At 36.0% G+C, this 20493-nt stretch overlaps 1 protein-coding gene across 4 annotated transcripts; it reads left to right on the top strand.

Annotated features, from left to right (window-relative positions):
• Positions 1-938: 938 nt before the first annotated feature.
• Positions 939-19328, top strand: LOC121737284. Of its 4 annotated transcripts, XM_042128916.1 has the most exons (12): positions 943-1282; positions 4132-4174; positions 4522-4554; positions 5682-5714; positions 6074-6103; positions 6189-6218; positions 8374-8400; positions 9373-9384; positions 10560-10595; positions 17134-17160; positions 17747-17818; positions 19234-19328. In XM_042128916.1, the coding sequence occupies exons 1-12, from the start codon at positions 1268-1270 to the stop codon at positions 19269-19271; spliced, it is 396 nt and encodes a 131-aa protein (XP_041984850.1). In that variant the 5' UTR covers positions 943-1267; the 3' UTR covers positions 19272-19328. The 4 variants fall into 4 exon arrangements, with proteins under 4 accessions (XP_041984851.1, XP_041984853.1, XP_041984850.1 ...); XM_042128917.1 differs by lacking the exon at positions 4522-4554 and having other exon boundaries at positions 939-1282; XM_042128919.1 differs by lacking the exons at positions 4522-4554; positions 5682-5714 and having other exon boundaries at positions 939-1282.
• Positions 19329-20493: the final 1165 nt, after the last annotated feature.

Here is a 20493-nt window from a genome sequence, read left to right as displayed (position 1 = left end):
GAGAAATGAAAAAAAAGTACGTGTAATATCTATAGCTGTCTCCCTTACCTCAAGCCTATACCGCAGAACGCGATAGAGACAACTGCAGAAAATCCAGAAAATCAACGATTCGTTGTCCCCTGATTCCTTCTCCAAAACTTAACCGATTTAAGTACTTTTTTCATTAAAGATTAAAAAAAGGCTTGAGCTGTGTTCCTATGTTTTGCTTTTTTTGTATAATCTATCCAAATCTGTTTTCTGGACGTTTGAACACAGTGGAAAATCTGGCCATTTTTTTGGGTTTTTGAACGTTTATATCTTATTTAATAATTAAATTATGAAAAAAAAGAAAACATAGGGACATTGTATTAGTGGCCGTAGATATTCAGGAAAAAAATTATAACTCTACTAGCATTATCCAGGGAGGAAACAGGGGACAACGTTTGTATGGAAAAAATGGCGGTGTGGAATCCTCTTAAGATAATAAGCAATTTCATATACATTTCCCCGGTTTTTCCACATTTTCCTCTATTTCTTTGCTCCTATTAGTCTTAGTATGATAAAATATTATAACCTATAGCCTTCCTCGATAAATGGGCTATCTAACACTGAAAGAACTTTTCAAATCGGACTAGTAGTTCCCTAGATTAGCGCGTTCATATTATAAGCCCTTTCAAATGATTTCCCCCATTTTATCCACATTATCCTCTATTTCTTCGCTCTTATTAGTCTTATCGTGATAAATATAGCCTAAGTATAGCCTTCTTCGATAAATGGGCTATCTTACACTGAAATAATTTTTCAAATCGGACCAGTAGTTCCTGAGATTAGCGCGTTCAAACAAACAAGCAAAGAAACAAACTCTTCCGCTTTATAATAATAAAAGTATAGATAGTAGGTATAATTTGTGCACACCATTACAAAAATGTTTTCATAACTCCATTGCTTAACTCAGTTCTGATAACTCGTATATTTACTCAAAAGTCAAAACTAATTCCCCAAATAGTTCAAACAGATGAGGTAAATCTGGCAAAACAATTATTGGAAGCGACACAGGAAAATGTATTTATCTACAGACCGTTCTTATTTATTTTACCTCTGAATTTATACGAAACTGTACCTTATAAGGTCGGCATAAGGGTGAAAAAAATAGCTTCGTGCTGATAGTCAAATATTGACGAAGGTCGCGGCCGGCGGGTTATCATACAGTTTATATACCGAGACTGTCTGCTAGCGAGCCATAACTCAACCATATCTAGCGATCTAGACATCTGTCGAGAAAAATAAAATGAAGACTGTTATGGTGAGTATTGTTACTTGATTCATTTATCGTAGCTTTAAGCCATTTATCGGCTGCTGCCGTCACCAGATCTTAATCACCGACAATAATTCAAATGAAATGTTACTTTATGACCTTTTTTTGGTGGGGAAATGCATAAGACACCCCAAGCCCACTCGGGGGAAAGGAAGTTTACCGAATAATGCGGTGATCGGCACTCTGTGGCGATCACCGCGTCCTCACGGCGCGCCACTTTATGACCTAGGCTCTAGGCTATAGGTTTAATAATTGTTTACCGACATTGGTCTAGCCACCACCACCACGCCGAGGCTGGCTGAGTAGAGACATAGAACAATTTTTTTTTATGAAATAAGGGGGCAAACGAGCAAACGGGTCACCTGATGGAAAGCAACTTCCGTCGCCCATGGACACTCGCAGCATCAGAAGAACTGCAGGTGCGTTGCCGGCCTTTTAAGAGGGAATAGGGTAATATACGTGGATAGGGATGGGAAAGGAAGGAAATAGGGGAGGGGATTGGGCCTCCGGTAAACTCACTCACGCGGCGAAACACAGCGCAAGCGCTGTTTCACGCCGGTTTTCTGTGAGAACGTGGTATTTCTCCGGTCGAGCCGGCCCATTCGTGCCGAAGCATGGCTCTCCCACGTATAAATGAAACCTATAATATCTTAGGTCATAAAGTGGCATTTTATTTGAATATCTGTCGGTGACGTCGCGTTCCGGTGACGGCGCGGCGGCGGCGGATATAGGCGCATAACTTTTAGATCGCTCGGCGAAGAAGGGAGGGTATGTGTACTACACATACTAGGTATATTAATTTTATGGTACTACATCCAATAGGTTTCCTGTTTTTCAGACCGCAACGCGACGCGTAGAATGTAGATGCATTTCTAAATTTATATGGACTTGACAGATTTGCAAGACGTCTCACGCAATTAAAATCTGAGAAATCCATACAAATTTAGAAATGCATTATCGCGTTGCGGTCTGAATTGACCCTGAGACCTAAAATCAGCTAAAATCAAATACTGCGCCTTTCCCCTTCCATTTTGCCAACTTAACCGATCTTAACCCATCGATCGTGGAATATCGCGGTCGGATGCGGCCGCTTAGGGCTTCATGAATTAATTATAAACTGGTGCGCGGCCTATATGGTCGAATGTATTTTTTATTACCTACTAATAAAAATATTGTATATTCGATCTAAGGGAATCTTAAATTATAGGGCTCTGATATTGAATGAAACCAATTACTTTAAGATAAAATAAAACTAGTCAATAAAATGTTTAGTTAGGTAAATAAATAATTTAAATGTATATGTACCTTTTCTTAACATTAAATTCCATGAAACTGGACAGTAGTTTAATTAACATTCATACTACAAGTGATGAAAACATCATGTACGTTCTAATTGCTTAAATCAACAAGAGAACGAGTTTGGTTGTATTATGATTTAAGACCATGAAAGGTATAACTTTATGATTAAGACTAATGTATAATCTTGATAGTCTTACGGCGGTTCCCAATATTTGATCTATCTCTGGTTTGGCCCTACTAGAGATAGGAATAGCTCACATTAGACACATTAATTATATTTTATGTCAATTGTGAGCTATTACTATCTCTAGTAGGGCAAAACCAGAGATAGATCAAATATTGGGAACGGCCGTAAATAAAGGTTATTTTTTTATATAAAAAAATGAATTTACGCTATAACATTTCATAAAAATCTTGCGAGAGCTTAGACCATGAAGCTAATATTAGACTCAATGCTACGGTGACCAAGGGGGATCAAAATTGTTCAAAAATGTCATAATACCATTTATCTCCCTTATCAGTAAAATAATGATTTTATACGTGGGAGAGCCATGCTTCGGCTCGAATGGGCCGGCTCGACCGGAGAAATACCACGTTCTCACAGAAAACCGGCGCGAAACAGCGCTTGCGCTGTGTTTCGCCGAGTGAGTGAGTTTACCGGAGGCCCAATCCCCTACCCTATTCCCTTCCCTACCCTCCCCTATTCCCTTCCTTTCCCATCCCTATCCACGTATATTACCCTAATCCCTCTTAAAAGGCTGGCAACGCACCTGCAGCTCTTTTGATGCTGCGAGTGTCCATGGGCGACGGAAGTTGCTTTTCATCAGGTAACCCGTTAGCTCGTTTGCCCCCTTATTTCATAAAAAAATGAAATGTTATCAGCAACTGGTATAAGTACATATAAATAAATCATAACATTGACCGCGACGCAAAAAACATAATGTTAACTTTATTTAGCCTAATTCTTAAAACAACAAAGACTCAAGAACAATTTGTTTAGATATCTGGTGATCTCATACAAAATGGTTTTCCCACAGTTGACTATTCAAATTACATACAAATCAAATGTTTGCACCTAGCACATACTTCATGAAAAAGAAATGTCAAAATATAGAACCTTGTGGTACACCTGAAGGTTTTTATATTTTGTTACTTATAATAAGTGTACAGATTTTTAGATAATTTTTTTATTACCTATATAAAAATATTCAAACATAATGTAAACAGATACCAACTGCAACTTAAGTATTTACATGGATTATTTTCTTAATTGGCCTCAAAAGCTTGTGACATTTCTTTGCCCAAGGGGTGCAAAATAAAAATGTTGTATGATGCAAATTTTGAAAACATCTTGAAACATTGCAATAAATAATACGATAAGCAACAATGACGTATTGTATATTTTGCTCAGAACCTTTAGATTTAGTTTAAATTTCAATATCTTATCAACGCGATAACAGTAAACATTATTTATTGGTTAATCCGAGATTCGTGGTTTAGTCACTTTTGCGTGTAACATGAAGTGTCTTGTCTTCCAGATTGTTCTTCTGGCCGTTGTGGCCATGGCCAGCGCTCAAGGAGGTAAGAATAAAATAAACTATTTTTCTTGTTTTTTTTTTCTCGCTTACCGTTATCTGTCTCTTGTATACTTTTTTTTATATTCTTTTCTATTGCGTGTTTTCCGTTTTATCTTCTTGTATTTTTGTTTTTCCAAATAATTACTTAACGCCATACCTTTATTAACAAATACACAGTGTCATCGTCACGTATCAAACGCAATTATTTGAATTTAAACTTTCAAAAATACCTATTGATAATTTTAAACATTTGCTATCGCACGCCAAAAAAATATTTACACGTGTTTAAGTAGGTAGGTATGCTTGTTTGTGTGCGTTTCTTATCAATGTGTGTGTCCTCTTGCTTTGCAGTGAACGTCGTTGACAACAGCAACCCTGGACATGGCAAGTGTCATTATTAGCTCCTAATAATATTAATATAATCCCTGTTGGCGCACTTGCGCCATTCCCACTTAAAGTTAATTCTACATTAAAATACCGTGACTTTTCTTACGATTTATTGATACGAGGAACGAGAAATACAACTTAACTTAAACTTCAACTTCAACTTCAATTCAACCTAAGCTCAACTTTAAGCCAGGCTGGCGTTAGTGGGCCTAGATAGGTAATATACAGGGTGTAACAAAAACAAGTGATAATACTTTAGGGTGTGTACGTGTTCCTTGTAGAGAGTTCACTGTGAAAGTAGCAGCGCTGAAAGACCAAAATTTTTTTTCACTTTTGTATGGGGAAACTCGTAACGCTCGGGCTCTTGCCCATACAAAAGTGAAAAAAAAAATTCGTCTTTCAGAGCTGCTACTTTCACAGTGAACTCTCTACAAGGAATATGTACCCACCCTAAAGTATTATCACTAGTTTTTGTTACACACTGTATAGACGGCAGTTATTCCACACTGTGCCTTTTTTGTTCATCAAGGGCATGCGTTATAGCGCAGTCAACATCGCACGTGAGGCATGCCCGCGACGCTATGACACTTTTTTTTTTCTTTTTTTTATGAAAGAAGGGGGCAAACGAGCAAACGGGTCACCTGATGGAAAGCAACTTCCGTCGCCCATGGACACTCGCAGCATCAGAAGATCTGCAGGTGTGTTGCCGGCCTTTTAAGAGGGAATAGGGTAATAGGGGAGGGTGGGGATGGGAAGGGAAGGGAATAGGGGAGGATAGGGAAGGGAATTGGGCCTCCGGTAAACTCTTTCACTCTCGAAACACAGCGCAAGCGCTGTTTCACGCCGGTTTTCAGTGAGAACGTGGTATTTCTCCGGTCGAGCTGGCCCATTCGTGCCGAAGCATGGCTCTCCCACGTTTAATCTCCCACGTTTCCGACGCGGGTGGATTTTGACGCATTCAATTATTGAATAAAAAGACGATGACGAAAATTGAAGATGAAATTGCATAGTGTGGACATAGCTATTGTTTTGTGCTTGTCCGTCAATTGACTCTTCTAATGTGTCAGTGTGTTTGTTTGTTTGTGTGTGTTTGTCATCAATGTGCTTGTCCTCTTGCTTTGCAGTGAACGTCGTTGACAACAGCAACCCTGGACATGGTAAGTGTCTTATTATAAGAACTTAATATTAATACCCTCTTACTAAAAAAAATCCCAAAATATGTATAGTTGCATACGTTTTAATAATACATATTTTTCTTCTTGTCTCTTAATAGGCTTTTATGGTGTGTCATGAGTCATGACAATTTATTGTGTATAATATTCTATATTATTACTTTTGTATACACAGCATGGTTAATTAGAAAAGGCTTAAGTACCTTTAGGTATGTAGTATACTTACATGTAATAACTGGAAAAGCATAAAAACAGCAGAAGTTAAAATTAAACCAAAGATTGATCCAGAATTAAATCGAGAAGCCAAATAAAAATAAGAAATTAAACTGAATCCTTTTTTGCAGTCAACGTTGTCGACAACAACCCTTTAGGAGGTATGTTTAATTAAAAAAATAAAATGAGAAATTGAGTTTCTTGAGAGACAATTCTATGATTAAAACAATTTAAACACTTTTACAGATCTCATACTAGACAGGAATCCCTCTCAAGGTATGATTAGAAAATATAAAGTGAACATGAAAATGTAGTCTATAGAGATATTGAAGGTAGGAAGAAAAGATAGGAAGGAAAGGTGCATAATATTTAGAATAAAACTAGCTGACCCGGCAAACGTTGTTTTGCCATATAATATTTTTTTTTGTATGAAAAATAGATGTTGGCCGATTCTCAGACCTACTTAACATGCTCACAAAATTTTATGAGAATCGGTCAAGCCGTTTCGGAGGAGTATGGCAACGAAAACTGTGACACGAGAATTTTATATATTAGATATACACCTTTACAAGAAAAAATGTTAAATATTGTATTTTTTATATCATTGTATTTTGTTATTTCAGTACACGTAGATTATAAATAATAATTATTAATTAACCTAAGGGCGAGACCAAGCGAGCGTAATTTATAAGTCGTGAGTCGCAAAATTTCTGCCGGGCAAAATTTTTTTCATACCAATCACGACTCACAAAATTAAGCTTACATCAAACAGGACATTCTGCCCGGCAGAAATTCTGCGACTCACAACTCACAAATTACGCTCGCTTGGTCTCGCCCTTAGGTTAATTAATAATTATTATTTATAATCTACAACGTGTACTGAAATAAAAAATACAATGATATAAAAAATAGAATATTTAACATTTTTTCTAGCTAACAACCTATGACTGCGATATGTCTTAAATCAACAACGTATTTGTATGAAAATATTAGTTCATAATATATTTTTTAATCCTGTTGGAACATAAAAATCATGATTTAAATTTTAAGTCATGACTCATGAGTTCATGACTCATGCTATGTCAGGATCATTATTTATTTGTACTAGCTGACGCCCGCAACTCTGTTACGCCAAAATTCGCTCGTGAACCGTACATTTTTCGGGATAAAAAGTATCCTTTGTCCTTTTCCGGGACTCGAAGTATCTCCATACCAAATTCGGTTCAGTGGTTTGGGCGCGAAAAACTTACAGACACACTTTCGCATTTAAAATATCAGTACTTATATGGATGTACGTAGGCAAACTAATTTTAAACTCGAAGACCATGATTTTTATCTATTCAAACAACTCTGGACACTGACATGTCTAAAACAAAATTGTGTAAATATGCTTATGTATAATATTAGATCTTTTGCCTGAGTAGACCAACGATGTGAACCATACATAACCAACAAACCTGCCCATTTTCGGGAAATAGCCATCCGGGCCGGTTTTAGTACTATCAGCGCCCTGGGCGAGATTTGTTCGGCGCCCAGGGTGCTGATGGTGTTGAAAAAATTTGGCGCCCTGGGCGGTCGCCCAGCGTCCCCCCCTAACACCGCCACTGCAGAGAGCACTACTAGCACATACAGTAAATAATCCAACATGTTGACTGTTGTACACGTCATAATATCAGAATATTGTAAGAACCGTGGTCAAACATCGAACATAACTTTTGATTTACGGTACTGTCTTTGCTGCTGGCCGATTCTGTATCGTACATTTGTGAGTTAATACTCGTAACTGAGTTAGTAACGAAACGGAGGAGTGAGTAACGGAAAGTGCCACTTTTTGTATTCAATTGCATACAAAAATGAGACTTTCCGTTGCTCACTCCTCCGTTTCGTTACTAATTACTCAGTGATTAACTCACAAATGTACGATAAATCGGCCAGCTGGTGCCCCCAGGCCCAGCGTGATAATATTGCAGATTACTGCTATATTGCAGATTACTGCAATATTGCAGATTACTGCTATATTGCAGATTACTGCAATATTATCACGCTGGGCCTGGGGGCACCAGCAAAGACAGTACCGTAAATCAAAAGTTATGTTCGATGTTTGACCGCGGTTCTTACGAGTACAATATTCTGATATGACGTGCACAACAGTCAACATGTTGGATTATATAAATAATATCCTATTCGTTTGTTCACATTTTTCCGGGGTAAATGTATGTCCTTTTTAATTTTCTGAAACCCATTTTTACCTGTTTAAGCTTGAAGTGGTAACATACAAACAAATAGACATACTTTCACAGACATAATATCATACTCACGTTCTTATTAAAAAAAAAAAATAATCGTTCTTATGAAATTAAATTTCCTAGTTTCTTACATTTTGTGTCTTTTCTGTTTTTCTTGCTTCGCTTACCTTTTTCTTTCTTTTCAGTCAATGTCGTTGACCACAACCCACAAGGTAATTATAATTAGTCATAAAAATATCGTGTGTCCTTTCTCGGGACTCTGAGTATAGTCTGCACTCTGCAGTAAGGTTCAACTCACACTGTGGCAGAGTCGAAGTCTCGCGATGCATCATGTTTGTCAACTACAGAATGTTCACGTCAATTGTTCTATTATTTAAGTAATTTCTGCTATAAATTATAATACATAGCAATAAATAACGCGCGTATTCGCTCTTCAAAAAGTAGTTAAATAATAGGATAATAGAGATGAAAATGCTGTGGGCCAAAAACATGACGCGTCGTTTTGACTCTGCCCCAGTGTGAAATGAGTCCCTAACACAGACTTTTCATGACAATTGTCAATTAGGGTGGGTTGCACCAGAGGTGTGGTTATAGTTACAGTTATGGTCAAAGTTGTGGTTATAGTTAAAGCTAACTTTAACTTTAACCTTAACTTTGAACACAGAATTTGACAGATGACAGCTGCGGGGCTAAAATGGTCACATTTAGTAATTCCTCTCAATCAATTCAGCAAATGAATTGTCAAAACTGTCAAACTGACAAATGTCAAATCAGTACAAAAATACAGAAATGAATTGCAAGCAGAGTTGCATTTTGCGAATTTTAGAAAAATGAATCATATTATGATTCCTATCGTGATTCTTCAAAGCGACCATTTTAGCCCCGCTGGTCCCACAAGGCTTTAAATGAACGTGGGTGGGGGCGCTGCTGGTAAAGGAAAACTGTAAAAAATGGCGTTTTTGTATGATGACAGCGTTAGTTCCTTTTTTCGCAACGTTCATTTAAAGCCTTGTCGAGCTCAAGGTTATCGTTAAATATGGCGTCCGTTATTGACTTTAACCAAAGATTTGACATTTTGCATTGTAGTTATAGTTAAAGTTACAGTAAAGTAAGTTGGTGCAACCCACCCTTAGTAAAACCCTTCGCACTTACCCAGGCTAATAGTTTATTTTAATATTTTTCAGGTAACGGCGGATGTAAGTAACATTTTGCATTCTGAATACAGGAGGAAAAAATATTCACGAAAAAAAGACGTAAAATTTAAACAATACAATAAAATACTTAACAATAATAACGAGTTAAAGTTAACCCTATGCTAAATTATCGTGCCTTATCTTTAAAAACACTCATAACGAAATAAATTATACCTATATTTAATCCAGGGCTAGCTTTAAGCCGGACTGGCGCAAGTGGGCCTCAGGGTTAATTCAGACCACAACGCGGCGCGTAGATTCATTTCTGTCCGCTATTATGTTTTCTCGCGTTCACGAATATTAAAATAATCTTGGACAAACCCGCGTAAAGTGTCACATTTCGAAGATATGAGCTGTCAAAGTTATTACAACTTTGGCAGCTCAAATCTGCGAAATGTGACACTTTACGCGGTTTTGTCGAAGATTATTTTTTGTTTGTATTGATGTTAGCTATCCATTTTTTTTAACCGACTTCCAAAAAGGAGGAGGTTATATGTTCGGCTGTGGATATTGTTTATTTTTTAAATTTTTTTTTATTTGTCTATGTTCAACGATTACTCCACCGTTTGTGAACCGATTTTCGAAATTTTTGTTTTGTTGTATTAGGTTTCACTTCAATTTGGTACCATATTCACAAAAGTGGTGACCTGATGATGGGATCCATGAGTAATCGAGGGAACTCCTCGAAATTTATATGGAAACATATGGTGATTTTGGTTTTATAAGAAGCATCTTAAGCATATGCTACCAGAACGGAAGATTTTGCACCGTGGTATACTATGGTTCCGAAGATACTAAGAGAACTCCGGATTCCTTATAAATACAAGTTTGGGGGTTTAGGCGCTGTTTTAAAAACTGAAAGCATAAGCTACTATACAAATTACATTCATCATCATCATCATCATTACCACGTCAGGGTCACCAATGTCACCAAAATTGAACATAACAAATTCGCGCGCGCGGGATCGCGCATTTTAATTTTTTGTTCAAAATAATAATTTAATATTCGTGAACGCGAAAAAACACAATAGCGGACGGTAGGTTGGCCAAAATCTTCACGTACCCCTAAAGAAATGTATCTACGCGTCGCGTTCCGGCATTGACATAAAGGTCTTTGCGTTGTGGTCTGAATTGACCCTTACTCTAAAATTTTTTGACAAAAACATTTTTTTTTTCAGTTGCGGTAGACCAAGCTTTCTACAGACCAGTTAACCGTGAGTATTCTATTTTTTTTTATCATCAATTATTATTTTTAACAAAAAATTAAAACCGACTTCCAAGGTAAAACTAAAAAGTATTAAATAACTCTTACTCTATAATAGTGCCTTTTTCAGAATTCGTCTAAATCTCAACTATTTCTGTACATACTACAGTCTTCATTATTTGAAGTCGGTACCAGCTAATTTTATCGTGAGTTCAGTCAATGTCAGAATATCTGAAGCTTTTAGGACTGGTACCGACTTCAAAGTAATGAAGACTGTAGTATGTACAGAAATAGTTGAGATTTAGACGAATTCTGAAAAAGGCACTATTATAGAGTAAGAGTTATTTAATACTTTTTAGTTTTACCTTGGAAGTCGGTTTTAATTTTTTGTTAAAAATAATAATTTAATTCTTTTTAATTATCTACAAGATAAGGCTTTATGCGTAAATAACCACTACTAATGTTAACTATTCACATTATGTTACTGTAAGCGAAATTGTGGTAAATGCTTGCAGTTATCTAAGCGATGCTGCAATTTAAAACCTTTTATCTTTAAAGGTTCAGGAGTTCTGTTCAGTGCCTTTGGACCAAGAGACACCTTCTATGAACTTTCTCTTATTCGTAACACATGTTTAAATTACTAGAAACAAGATTTTAACCACTATGATAAATTACAAGGATTTTCCTCGATTGCTCATAGATCCCATCATCAGCTCACCACTTTCGTAATTATTATACAAATCAAGATCATATCCCATACAACAAAACAAGAATTTTGAAAATCGGTCCACAAACAGCGAAATAATCATCAAAAACATCTGCTTCGATGCAAAATATCACCAAAAGCATCAACAATTGGGTCATAATGTGATGACCCATGGCATAATTATGATTTTGATGATGATGATCAAATAAATTGATGTGTTGGCTTATGCTTTCAGTTGTTTAAACAACGCCGAAATCTCCGAACCTGTATCTATAAGGATTCAAAAGTTCTGTTGGGTACCTTCGGATCCAGGGTATAACCTAGTGCGAAATCTTAGTTTTTGGTAGCATTTACCTTGAATGCTTCAGAAAAAATTGAAATCACTATATGTTTTCATACAAATTTCAAGGAGTCCCCTCGATTCCTCCAGGATCCCATCATCAGATCACCATTTTTGTGAACATGGTACCAAATTCGAGTTAAACCCTATACAACACAAAAAGAATTTTGAAAATCGGATCACAAATGGCTGAGTTATCGTTGAACATACAAAAAGAAAATACAGCCGAACGTATAACTTCCTCCTTTTTGGAAGTCGGTAAAAAATCGTAAACATCACCAAATAAATGTTTTTTGAGTTGTGAAAAGAAATGTAATATATATATATATATATATATATATATATATATATATATATATATATATATATATATAAGAGGGCGCTGCAGAGCACGGTTTCACATCGGCTCCGTGTATTTTAACAAAATAAAAATAGTTTTAGCATATTTACGGTGATAAAAAACAATCTGACCAGTGCATAGTGCCTGAAATCTTCAGTATAGTGTATTATTATCACAAATAAACAAAGTGAAAGTGCATAATACGAACAGAAATACGGACAAAAACAATTTGCATTTATGCTTTTGTTTACAACAATTTCGTGTAAAACTCTGGAAAAAACTCAAAGTGTGCTGTGTACGGAACTGATGAGAAGCGCGTAGTGACAAAAATTTGGGTGATTAGAAAGTTTGTAATCAAAGGTGAATCAAATAACCTCAAAATTTTTAAATCAAAGATAAACGTCTTACACAAATTAACAAAATCAACGCCCGTAACGCCATCTAGTGACAGACAACGAAACCAAGATAAACTACGGCAAACCTCCATCTTAACAGTTACCGCCACTAACCACAAGAGGGCGTTAATTATCTATTGGATTGTAACCACTTACCACAGGAGGGCGCTAACTAATAAAAATGGAAGAACTTAGATCTTTGATTTTAAACCTGCAAAAAACACTAGATGAACAAAGAGAAGAAATACGTGATATGAAACAAAGCATACCGCTAATCATAAATAGTAATATAGACACCAAATTTGTTACTTTAGAAACTAAATACAATACATTGGAAAAGGTTGTAGAAAATCAAGGACGACGCATTCAAAATCTAGAGAGAACGGTAAGGAAAAAGAATATAATTTTCTTTGGTATTCAAGAAAACGAAAAAAATTATCACGACTTACAACAACTTATACTTCATATTATAAACGAGAATATGGGACTCAGCTACAGCATGATGAACTTAGAAGAAGTAAGGCGAGTGGGAAAGAAAAACGAAGAAGGAAAAATTAGACCAGTTATTGTTACCTTGAGCACGTTGGGAATGAAAATCGAACTTCTGAAAAATAAGAAAAAACTTAACAACTCACCTTACTATATTCAAGAAGACTTTCCCCCAGACGTACTCGAAGAACGGAAACAACTAAAAAAGCAGCTGACGGAAGAAAGAAGTAAAGGTCGTAAAGCGTATTTAAAATATAACAAAATTATAATTTTTCCAGAAAATAACCAAAAACAAAATTTCGCGTCCACCCAACGTCACTACCACAAACGAAACTTATCTGAGTCCCCTGAAGTATCTATGGAACATAACAACTGTACCAGTGTTAGCTCTATCAGCAAGAAGAAACCATCAAAGAAACAGAACTCAAATATTTACGAATACATAGTAAAGAACCAAACAAACAGTAACAAGGACAACTCGATTGAATCTGCACGTCACAAAGAACACAGCATTAATTATTAGCAATCACCAAAGGCCCCTCTCCATTTACATCAAGAAAAAAGTAATTATAATATATCAGAAAATATACTCCCAGTACGGGTGGTCGCCGCGGGAGTTTACGACCACAACCCTCCATGCAAAAGTTTTTTTCAAAAACAAGAAAATCATAAGAAGAACCAGTGTTTGAAAATATGTACATACAATATTCGTTCGCTAAAAAATGACAGTAGAAAAATACAGTTAGATTATGCACTCAGTAAAATAAATTACGATATTATTGGATTATCAGAAATAAAAATAGTCGGAGAAAACATAATAGAGAAAAATAAGTATATCCTATTTTATAGAGGAGACAAAAAGGCTAGAAATGGCGTTGGATTCATAGTAGCATCATACTTGAAAAAAAATATTCTAGAGTTTACAACATATTCAGATAGAGTTGTAAGACTCGACCTAAAACTAAAAGATGGAACTCTACTCAATATTATTCAAGTATATGCACCAATAGAAAACGCAAGAGAAACAATTGTAACCGAATTTTACAAACAACTTATTCTAGCTCTACAAAACACAGAAAAAGACACCATAGTTATGGGAGATTTTAACTCAAAAATTGGGTTACCTCTACCAGAGGAAAAAAACGTTTGTGGTCTCTACGGATATGGCGAAAGAAATCAAAGAGGAGATTTACTGCTGAATTTCTGCTACGAAAACCAATTGATAATTACGAACACACTATTCAAGAAAAAACAGAAACAGAAATGGACGTGGAAATCTCCATCGGGGAACATACTTAATGAAGTAGACTTTATACTTGTAAAACAAAGAAACAAGGTTCACAACGTGGAAATAATCTCTACGAAATTTTCTTCGGACCATAGATTGGTAAGAATGACGTATGACGTTAACACAAACAAGAAGAGTCGCTCATATTTTGGTTGTAAAAATAAAAATTATACCCCTGTTGAAATAGAGTCACTGAAAAATTTTATGTCCTTAAAATCACCAAACTTAGAAAAAAATAACATAAAAGAAACATATAGAGCAACAATATCAGCTATAAGGGAATGTGTTACACAACTGCCAACAGACAAAAAGAAAACTGAACCCCAAATAATAACGCAAGAAGTAAAAACACTAATCGAGGAAAGAGAACATTTAAAAGGACTACACCACAGGACAAAAGAACAAAGAAAAAGACTTAAACATCTACATAGAAAAATTGTCAAACTAATAAAATCGAATAAACACAGGATAAAGATGCAATCTCTAGAACATGAACTGAAAAATCGAAGCTCTACAAAACTAACAAAGAAAAAATTCGATACAAAAAAGGAATGGATACACGGTATGAACAACGTCTCGGGACAAAAAGTTACAAACAGAAGAGAGATAATAAAAATTGCAACAGGCTTCTACTCTACCCTCTATTCAAACATCGACAAAACTAATCCGGAACAACATTTTGAAAAAAATCAAGATGTCCCGGCCTTCCTGACACACGAAATAGAGCGAGGAATAAAAAACTTAAAGAAGAATAAGTCACCCGGGGAAGACGGAGTCTCGACGGATTCAATAGTTGCAATGTTAGAACCTCTTACACCCCTGTTGACAAAACTTTTTAATAAAATTCTCGAAAATGAAGAAATTCCCTCAGATTGGCAATATTTAATCATAACACTTCTCTACAAAAAAGGTGATCCAAACCTAATCGATAACTATAGACCGATAAGCCTACTTCCAACGCTCTACAAATTATTTTCATCAGTTCTATTGTTTCGAATAACAAACGCCTTAGATGAAAAACAACCAAGAGAACAAGCAGGATTCAGGAAAGGTTTCTCCACTATAGATCATATATTTACATTGACCCAGTGCATAGAAAAATGTAGAGAGTACAATAAAATCATCTATCTGGCTTATGTAGATTACACAAAAGCATTCGACTCTATATCCCACGAACACCTTTGGAATAGTTTAAAAGAGCAAGGGATTCCCAATAAATACATAGTTATTCTAAAAGAGATTTATAAAAACTGCCAAGCTAAAATCAAGACTGAAATAATTGGCCCAGCTTTTCAGGTAGAGCGCGGCGTGAAACAAGGGGACCCTATATCGCCAAAAATGTTCACGGCTATTCTAGAGTCAATGTTTCCGAGACTTGACTGGTCGTCACATGGGCTAAATATTAACGGAGAGCGATTAACACACTTACGCTTCGCGGACGATATTGTGATCATAGCTGAAACACACGGAAGTCTGAAACATATGCTAGAGTCGCTCGACGCTGAAAGTCAAAAAATTGGTCTACACATGAACTTCAACAAAACAAAACTAATGACAAATGGTGAACAAATACCTATCCCATTAAATAATACAACAATTGAATATGTCAACGAGTACATTTACCTGGGTCAGCAGATAGCTTTTGAAGACTCTACTTCCAAAGAGGTAGACAGGAGAATCGCTACTGCTTGGAAAAAATACTGGGCAAACAAAGACGTATTTAAAAGCAAACTCCCAGTACATCTGAAGAAAAAACTGATGGACAATACCATTCTTCCATCGCTCCTTTACGGATGTCAGACTTGGGCACTCACTAAAAATGTAATTACTAAAATTGTCACTTTTCAGAGAGCCACAGAGCGTTCTATGCTGGGTCTAAGACTAATAGACAAAATAAAAAGCGTCGACATCAGACAAAAAACAAAAGTCTTAGATGCAGTGACGATGCTCTGCAGGCTCAAATGGAAATGGGCAGGCCACATCGCCAGAGCTACTGACGGCCGGTGGAGTGAGCGTATCCTCCACTGGCACCCCCGAGACAGCGCGCGCGGCCGTGGCAGGCCACGCGCCAGGTGGAGCGACGACATCGTGCAGGTGGCGGGCGCCGCCTGGACACGCATAGCACGTGACCGCAGCACTTGGCACAACATGGAGGAGGCCTTCACTCATTTTTGGGTGCCTTAATTAATGTACATTAATATTATTTAAGTAACTGTAAAGTATATTGTTTAGTTATAATTTCAGGCAAATAAAGGGTATTTTATTTTATTTTATTTTTTTTATTTATATATATATATATATATATATATATATATATATATATATATAACTCAAAGGTAACTGACTGACATGGTGATCTATCAACGCACAGCCCAAACCGCTGGACGGATCGGGCTGAAATTTGGCATGCAGGTAGATGATATGACGTAGGCATCCGCTAAGAAAGAATTTTAATCAATTCTATATCCAAGGGGTTAAAATAGGGGATGAAAGTTTGTATGTAATAATACTGCTCAACGCGAGCGAAGCCGCCGGCAAAAGCTCGTTTTAGTATATAATAGTCTATATAATAGTCTTTTGTTATTTCGAATTTGGAAAGTTTTCTTCATAGAAGGCATCTTGTGATCTACGGCAATAATTATTAACATTTAACTATAAGATAAAAGTACTGAAAATACTGTGTTTTCATGCCGAAAAGGGCATCATAATTATAACAAAATTACGAGTAATATAGCTTTTTAAATCCTTATCTTATATCTTTAAACGAGCAATTCTTGTGTGTATATATATAATTGGAATCTCGGGATCGGCTCCAACGATTTTTATGAAATTTAGTATATAGGGGTTTTGGGGGGCGATAAATCGATCTAGCTAGGAATCATTTTTAAAAAATGTCATTTTATTCCTGTTTTATCGAATACCGAGCAAAGCTAGTGTATATTAAATAATACATTAATTAAAATAATAAAATTATTTTTTCCTTTTTCCAGCAAGCGGTAGCGGCTACCAGCAAATCAGTAAGTGTTTCCTTATTGAAATAAAATTACATGAACTCTATACAGGGTGTAACAAAACTAAGTGATAATACTTTAGGGTATGTATGTGTTCCTTGTAGAGAGTTCACTGTGAAAGTAACAGAGATGGAAAACCAACTTTTTTCACTTTTGTATGGGGAAAGTCGTAACGCCGGGGCGCTTGCCCATACAAAAGTGAAAAAATAGGTCTTTCAGCGCTGCTACTTTCAGAGTGAACTCACACACAGCGTATTATAACATTGTTATGTTACACCCTGTAGCTGATAATTATGCCAATAGATAGGTAGGTACAGAACCTAAAATCTAAATAAAATGATACCAAAAATCAAAATCCATTCAAAAGTTTTTGCGAGAAAGGATAACAGAAAACTCGCAAAATGGTTTATATACTTTTCGCGCGGGAACCGTACACCTTACCGTTATAAAAACATCCTATGTCCATTTCACTCAAAGTTTTTATTTACCATATTTCATCAAAATCCGTTTGATACTTTTTAAAGTAATCTTCTATCTCTAGGTGCATACTACTATAATAAGATTATTATCAATAACGTATATCCCCTCGCAGGCAATGGACCAGCTCTGGTGAACCCGGGGCAGTACCAGCAGCAACCAGGCGCGTACCCCGTACGCCCCACCAGTGAGTATATAAGTGTCTAAACATACTAGGCCGAAAATACGCGGCGTATAAGTTTTTAAATTGCTGATGACACACCATGCCGAAATGACGTCGCGTTATATTACTGAAGCGGAGCGGAGCGGAGCTTAGCGGTGCCGAATTGACCAATCACCATGTTTGAAATCTTCGCTGTCATTCCGCTGGAATAGCACGATTGGTCAATTCGGGCACCGCTAAGCTCCGCTCCCTTTCAGTTGAAACGCAACCTTATCATGCCGAACTTCGGCTGCGTATTTTCGGCCTAGTGTGTTTAGACACTAAGACACGCAAAACTTAAAGATTGCTAGGCAAAAAGGAAGGGAAGTTCGATTTATCGGTCGCACACCGTTAACTCTATTTCACAGTTAAGTAGTTAACTCTCTTTCACAGTTAACTATTTAACTCTCTTTCACAGTTAACTAGTTAACTCTCTTTCACAGTTAACTAGTTAACTCTCTTTCACAGTTAACTAGTTAACTCTAGTCACAGTTAACTAGTTAACTCTCTTTCTCAGTTAATCAGTTAACTCTCTTTCACAGTTAACTAGTTAACTCTCTTTTACAGTTAACTAGTTAACTCTCTTTCACAGTTAATTAGTTAACTCTCTTTCACAGTTAACTAGTTAACTCTCTTTCACAGTTAACTAGTTAACTCTATTTCACAGTTAACTAGTTAACTCTCTTTCACAGTTAACTAGTTAACTCTCTTTCACAGTTAACTCTATACAGGGACTCACAACCTAAAGTATTATCAGTTTGTTTTGTTACAACCTGTATATTATACACCGATTGTTCCCAAAGCTTAGGGCCTGTTTCACCACTTTCTGATAAAGTGCCGAATAGGTTATTCACAACTTTTATGACAGATTCTCCATACTTTATCTCTCATTCTCATATTTGTGGATAATATCCACAATGCATTTTTGGATTTGTGGATAATATCCACAAATATGTGATTCCTGATAAGTGACGAATAGGCTATATTATATAGCCTATTCGTCACTTATCAGGAAGTGGTGAAACAGGACCTTAGAGTGTGCGTTACCTACCTATATTCAAATGGGCTTGATTCTGTAGTAGGCTCAAACTATTTGACTAATTTTGTGGTCTCATAACACATCTACTACTCAACAATAAAACATTTTAATGCTCGGTTTTTCATGAAAAAGATAGGGTTTTATCTTTTCACCAGAGTTTTCGATACCTAAATGATTTTAAGCTGGCTTAAGCGGTCATTATAAAACCGCCAAAACACTGCACCGCTAAGTACTACTTGATTGGCAGGGTTGATTTGAATACTTGCAATATGACTAACAACTTGGAGAATTTATGGCAAACTCACTATACCTATAGTTTTTTAGTCAGGTTATAGTTTTTTAACTTCTGATTTTTTTTCAGAACCCGGGACCCACCCTGGTGCTCGCGGAGGTCGTTAAACATGCATTTATAAATTCTAATAATTGTAAACATAAATAAACTTGTAATTCATTGAATTCTTTAATTTCTCTTTACGTGTTTTCCGCCCTAGAAGAATTTTTGATAGTTGGACTCTGTAAAAGATGAGAAAGTCTACTCCTAAATGAATCTATCAGAAATTTTATTCATAGTCAACCTACGAAATTTGATCGGTTCATGTCAAGTCTTACTAAAGATAACGATTAAAATTAACGAGTAAAGTTAACGCGACCAAATAACGTAGTCCTGCGAGCTTATGGGCTATGATAGAAGAGTTATGACTCAATTTCTATAATGGTACATAATCTTAGATACAATACCTTATAAAACAAAGTCGCTTTTTTTCCTCATGTCCCTTTGTTCCCTTTAATCTTTAAAACTACGCAACGGATTTTGATTATTCTTTCAGTGTTAGATAGCCCAGTTATCGATATCGAGGAAGGCTATAGGCTATATTTTATCACGTTAAGACTAATAGGAGCGAAGAAATAGAGGAAAATGTGGAAAAAACGGGGAAAATTATTTGAAAGGGCTAACTTGAACGCGCTAATCTGACGTTTTATTGGTCCGATTTGAAAAATTATTTTAGTGTTAGATAGCCCATTTATTGAAGAAGGCTATAGACTATATTTTATCACGCTAAGACTAACAGGAGAATGTGGAAAAACGGGGGAAATTATTTGAAAGGGCTTATCTCGCGAACTACTGGAGCAATTTTCATTTTATTTGGCACAGATAAGAAGTAAATCACGTGAAGGATCATAGGCTATCGATTTTAATATTTTTTTCAGTGGCTATAATATATTTTATACCCGTGCGACGCCGGGGCGGGTCGCTAGTATTTAATATGTACAATTTTTTTACTAAATAAATAGAACAAGTCATGATATGATTATGAATGTTTAATTTTCCATCCGGATCTAATAATTTTGAACTTGTGCTCTGAAAATATGTTAACAATAAATTAATTAACATTCAAGTATAATATTAAATTCGTTGTCACAAGTAATTATTCACATTACACAAATAAAGACAAATTATGAAATCACATTTCAAAAAATAGTAGTAAAAAGTTCTCCTTTACGAGCAGCGCCACCGCCCACGTTCATTTAAAGCCTTGTCGCACTTTACAATACAATACTTCTACTGTTACTTAAATGCAAAGAAAAAGAAAACATTCTTTAATAAGTAGTGTCGAAGATT

The sequence above is a fragment of the Aricia agestis genome, chromosome 20, assembly GCF_905147365.1.
Source record: "Aricia agestis chromosome 20, ilAriAges1.1, whole genome shotgun sequence".
Classification (NCBI taxonomy): Eukaryota; Metazoa; Arthropoda; class Insecta; order Lepidoptera; family Lycaenidae; genus Aricia; species Aricia agestis.
The sequence above is the reverse complement of the archived record's forward strand: the minus strand, read 5'-3'. Positions and strand labels throughout refer to the sequence as shown.

What these genes read in the sequence shown, in the direction of transcription:
- LOC121737284 (XM_042128916.1), top strand. An exon ending in CAACAGCAACCCTGGACATG is followed by an intron (nt 4,555 to 5,681) that starts GCAAGTGTCATT and finishes CTTGCTTTGCAG; the next exon opens with TGAACGTCGTTGACAACAGC. An exon ending in CAACAGCAACCCTGGACATG is followed by an intron (nt 5,715 to 6,073) that starts GTAAGTGTCTTA and finishes CCTTTTTTGCAG; the next exon opens with TCAACGTTGTCGACAACAAC.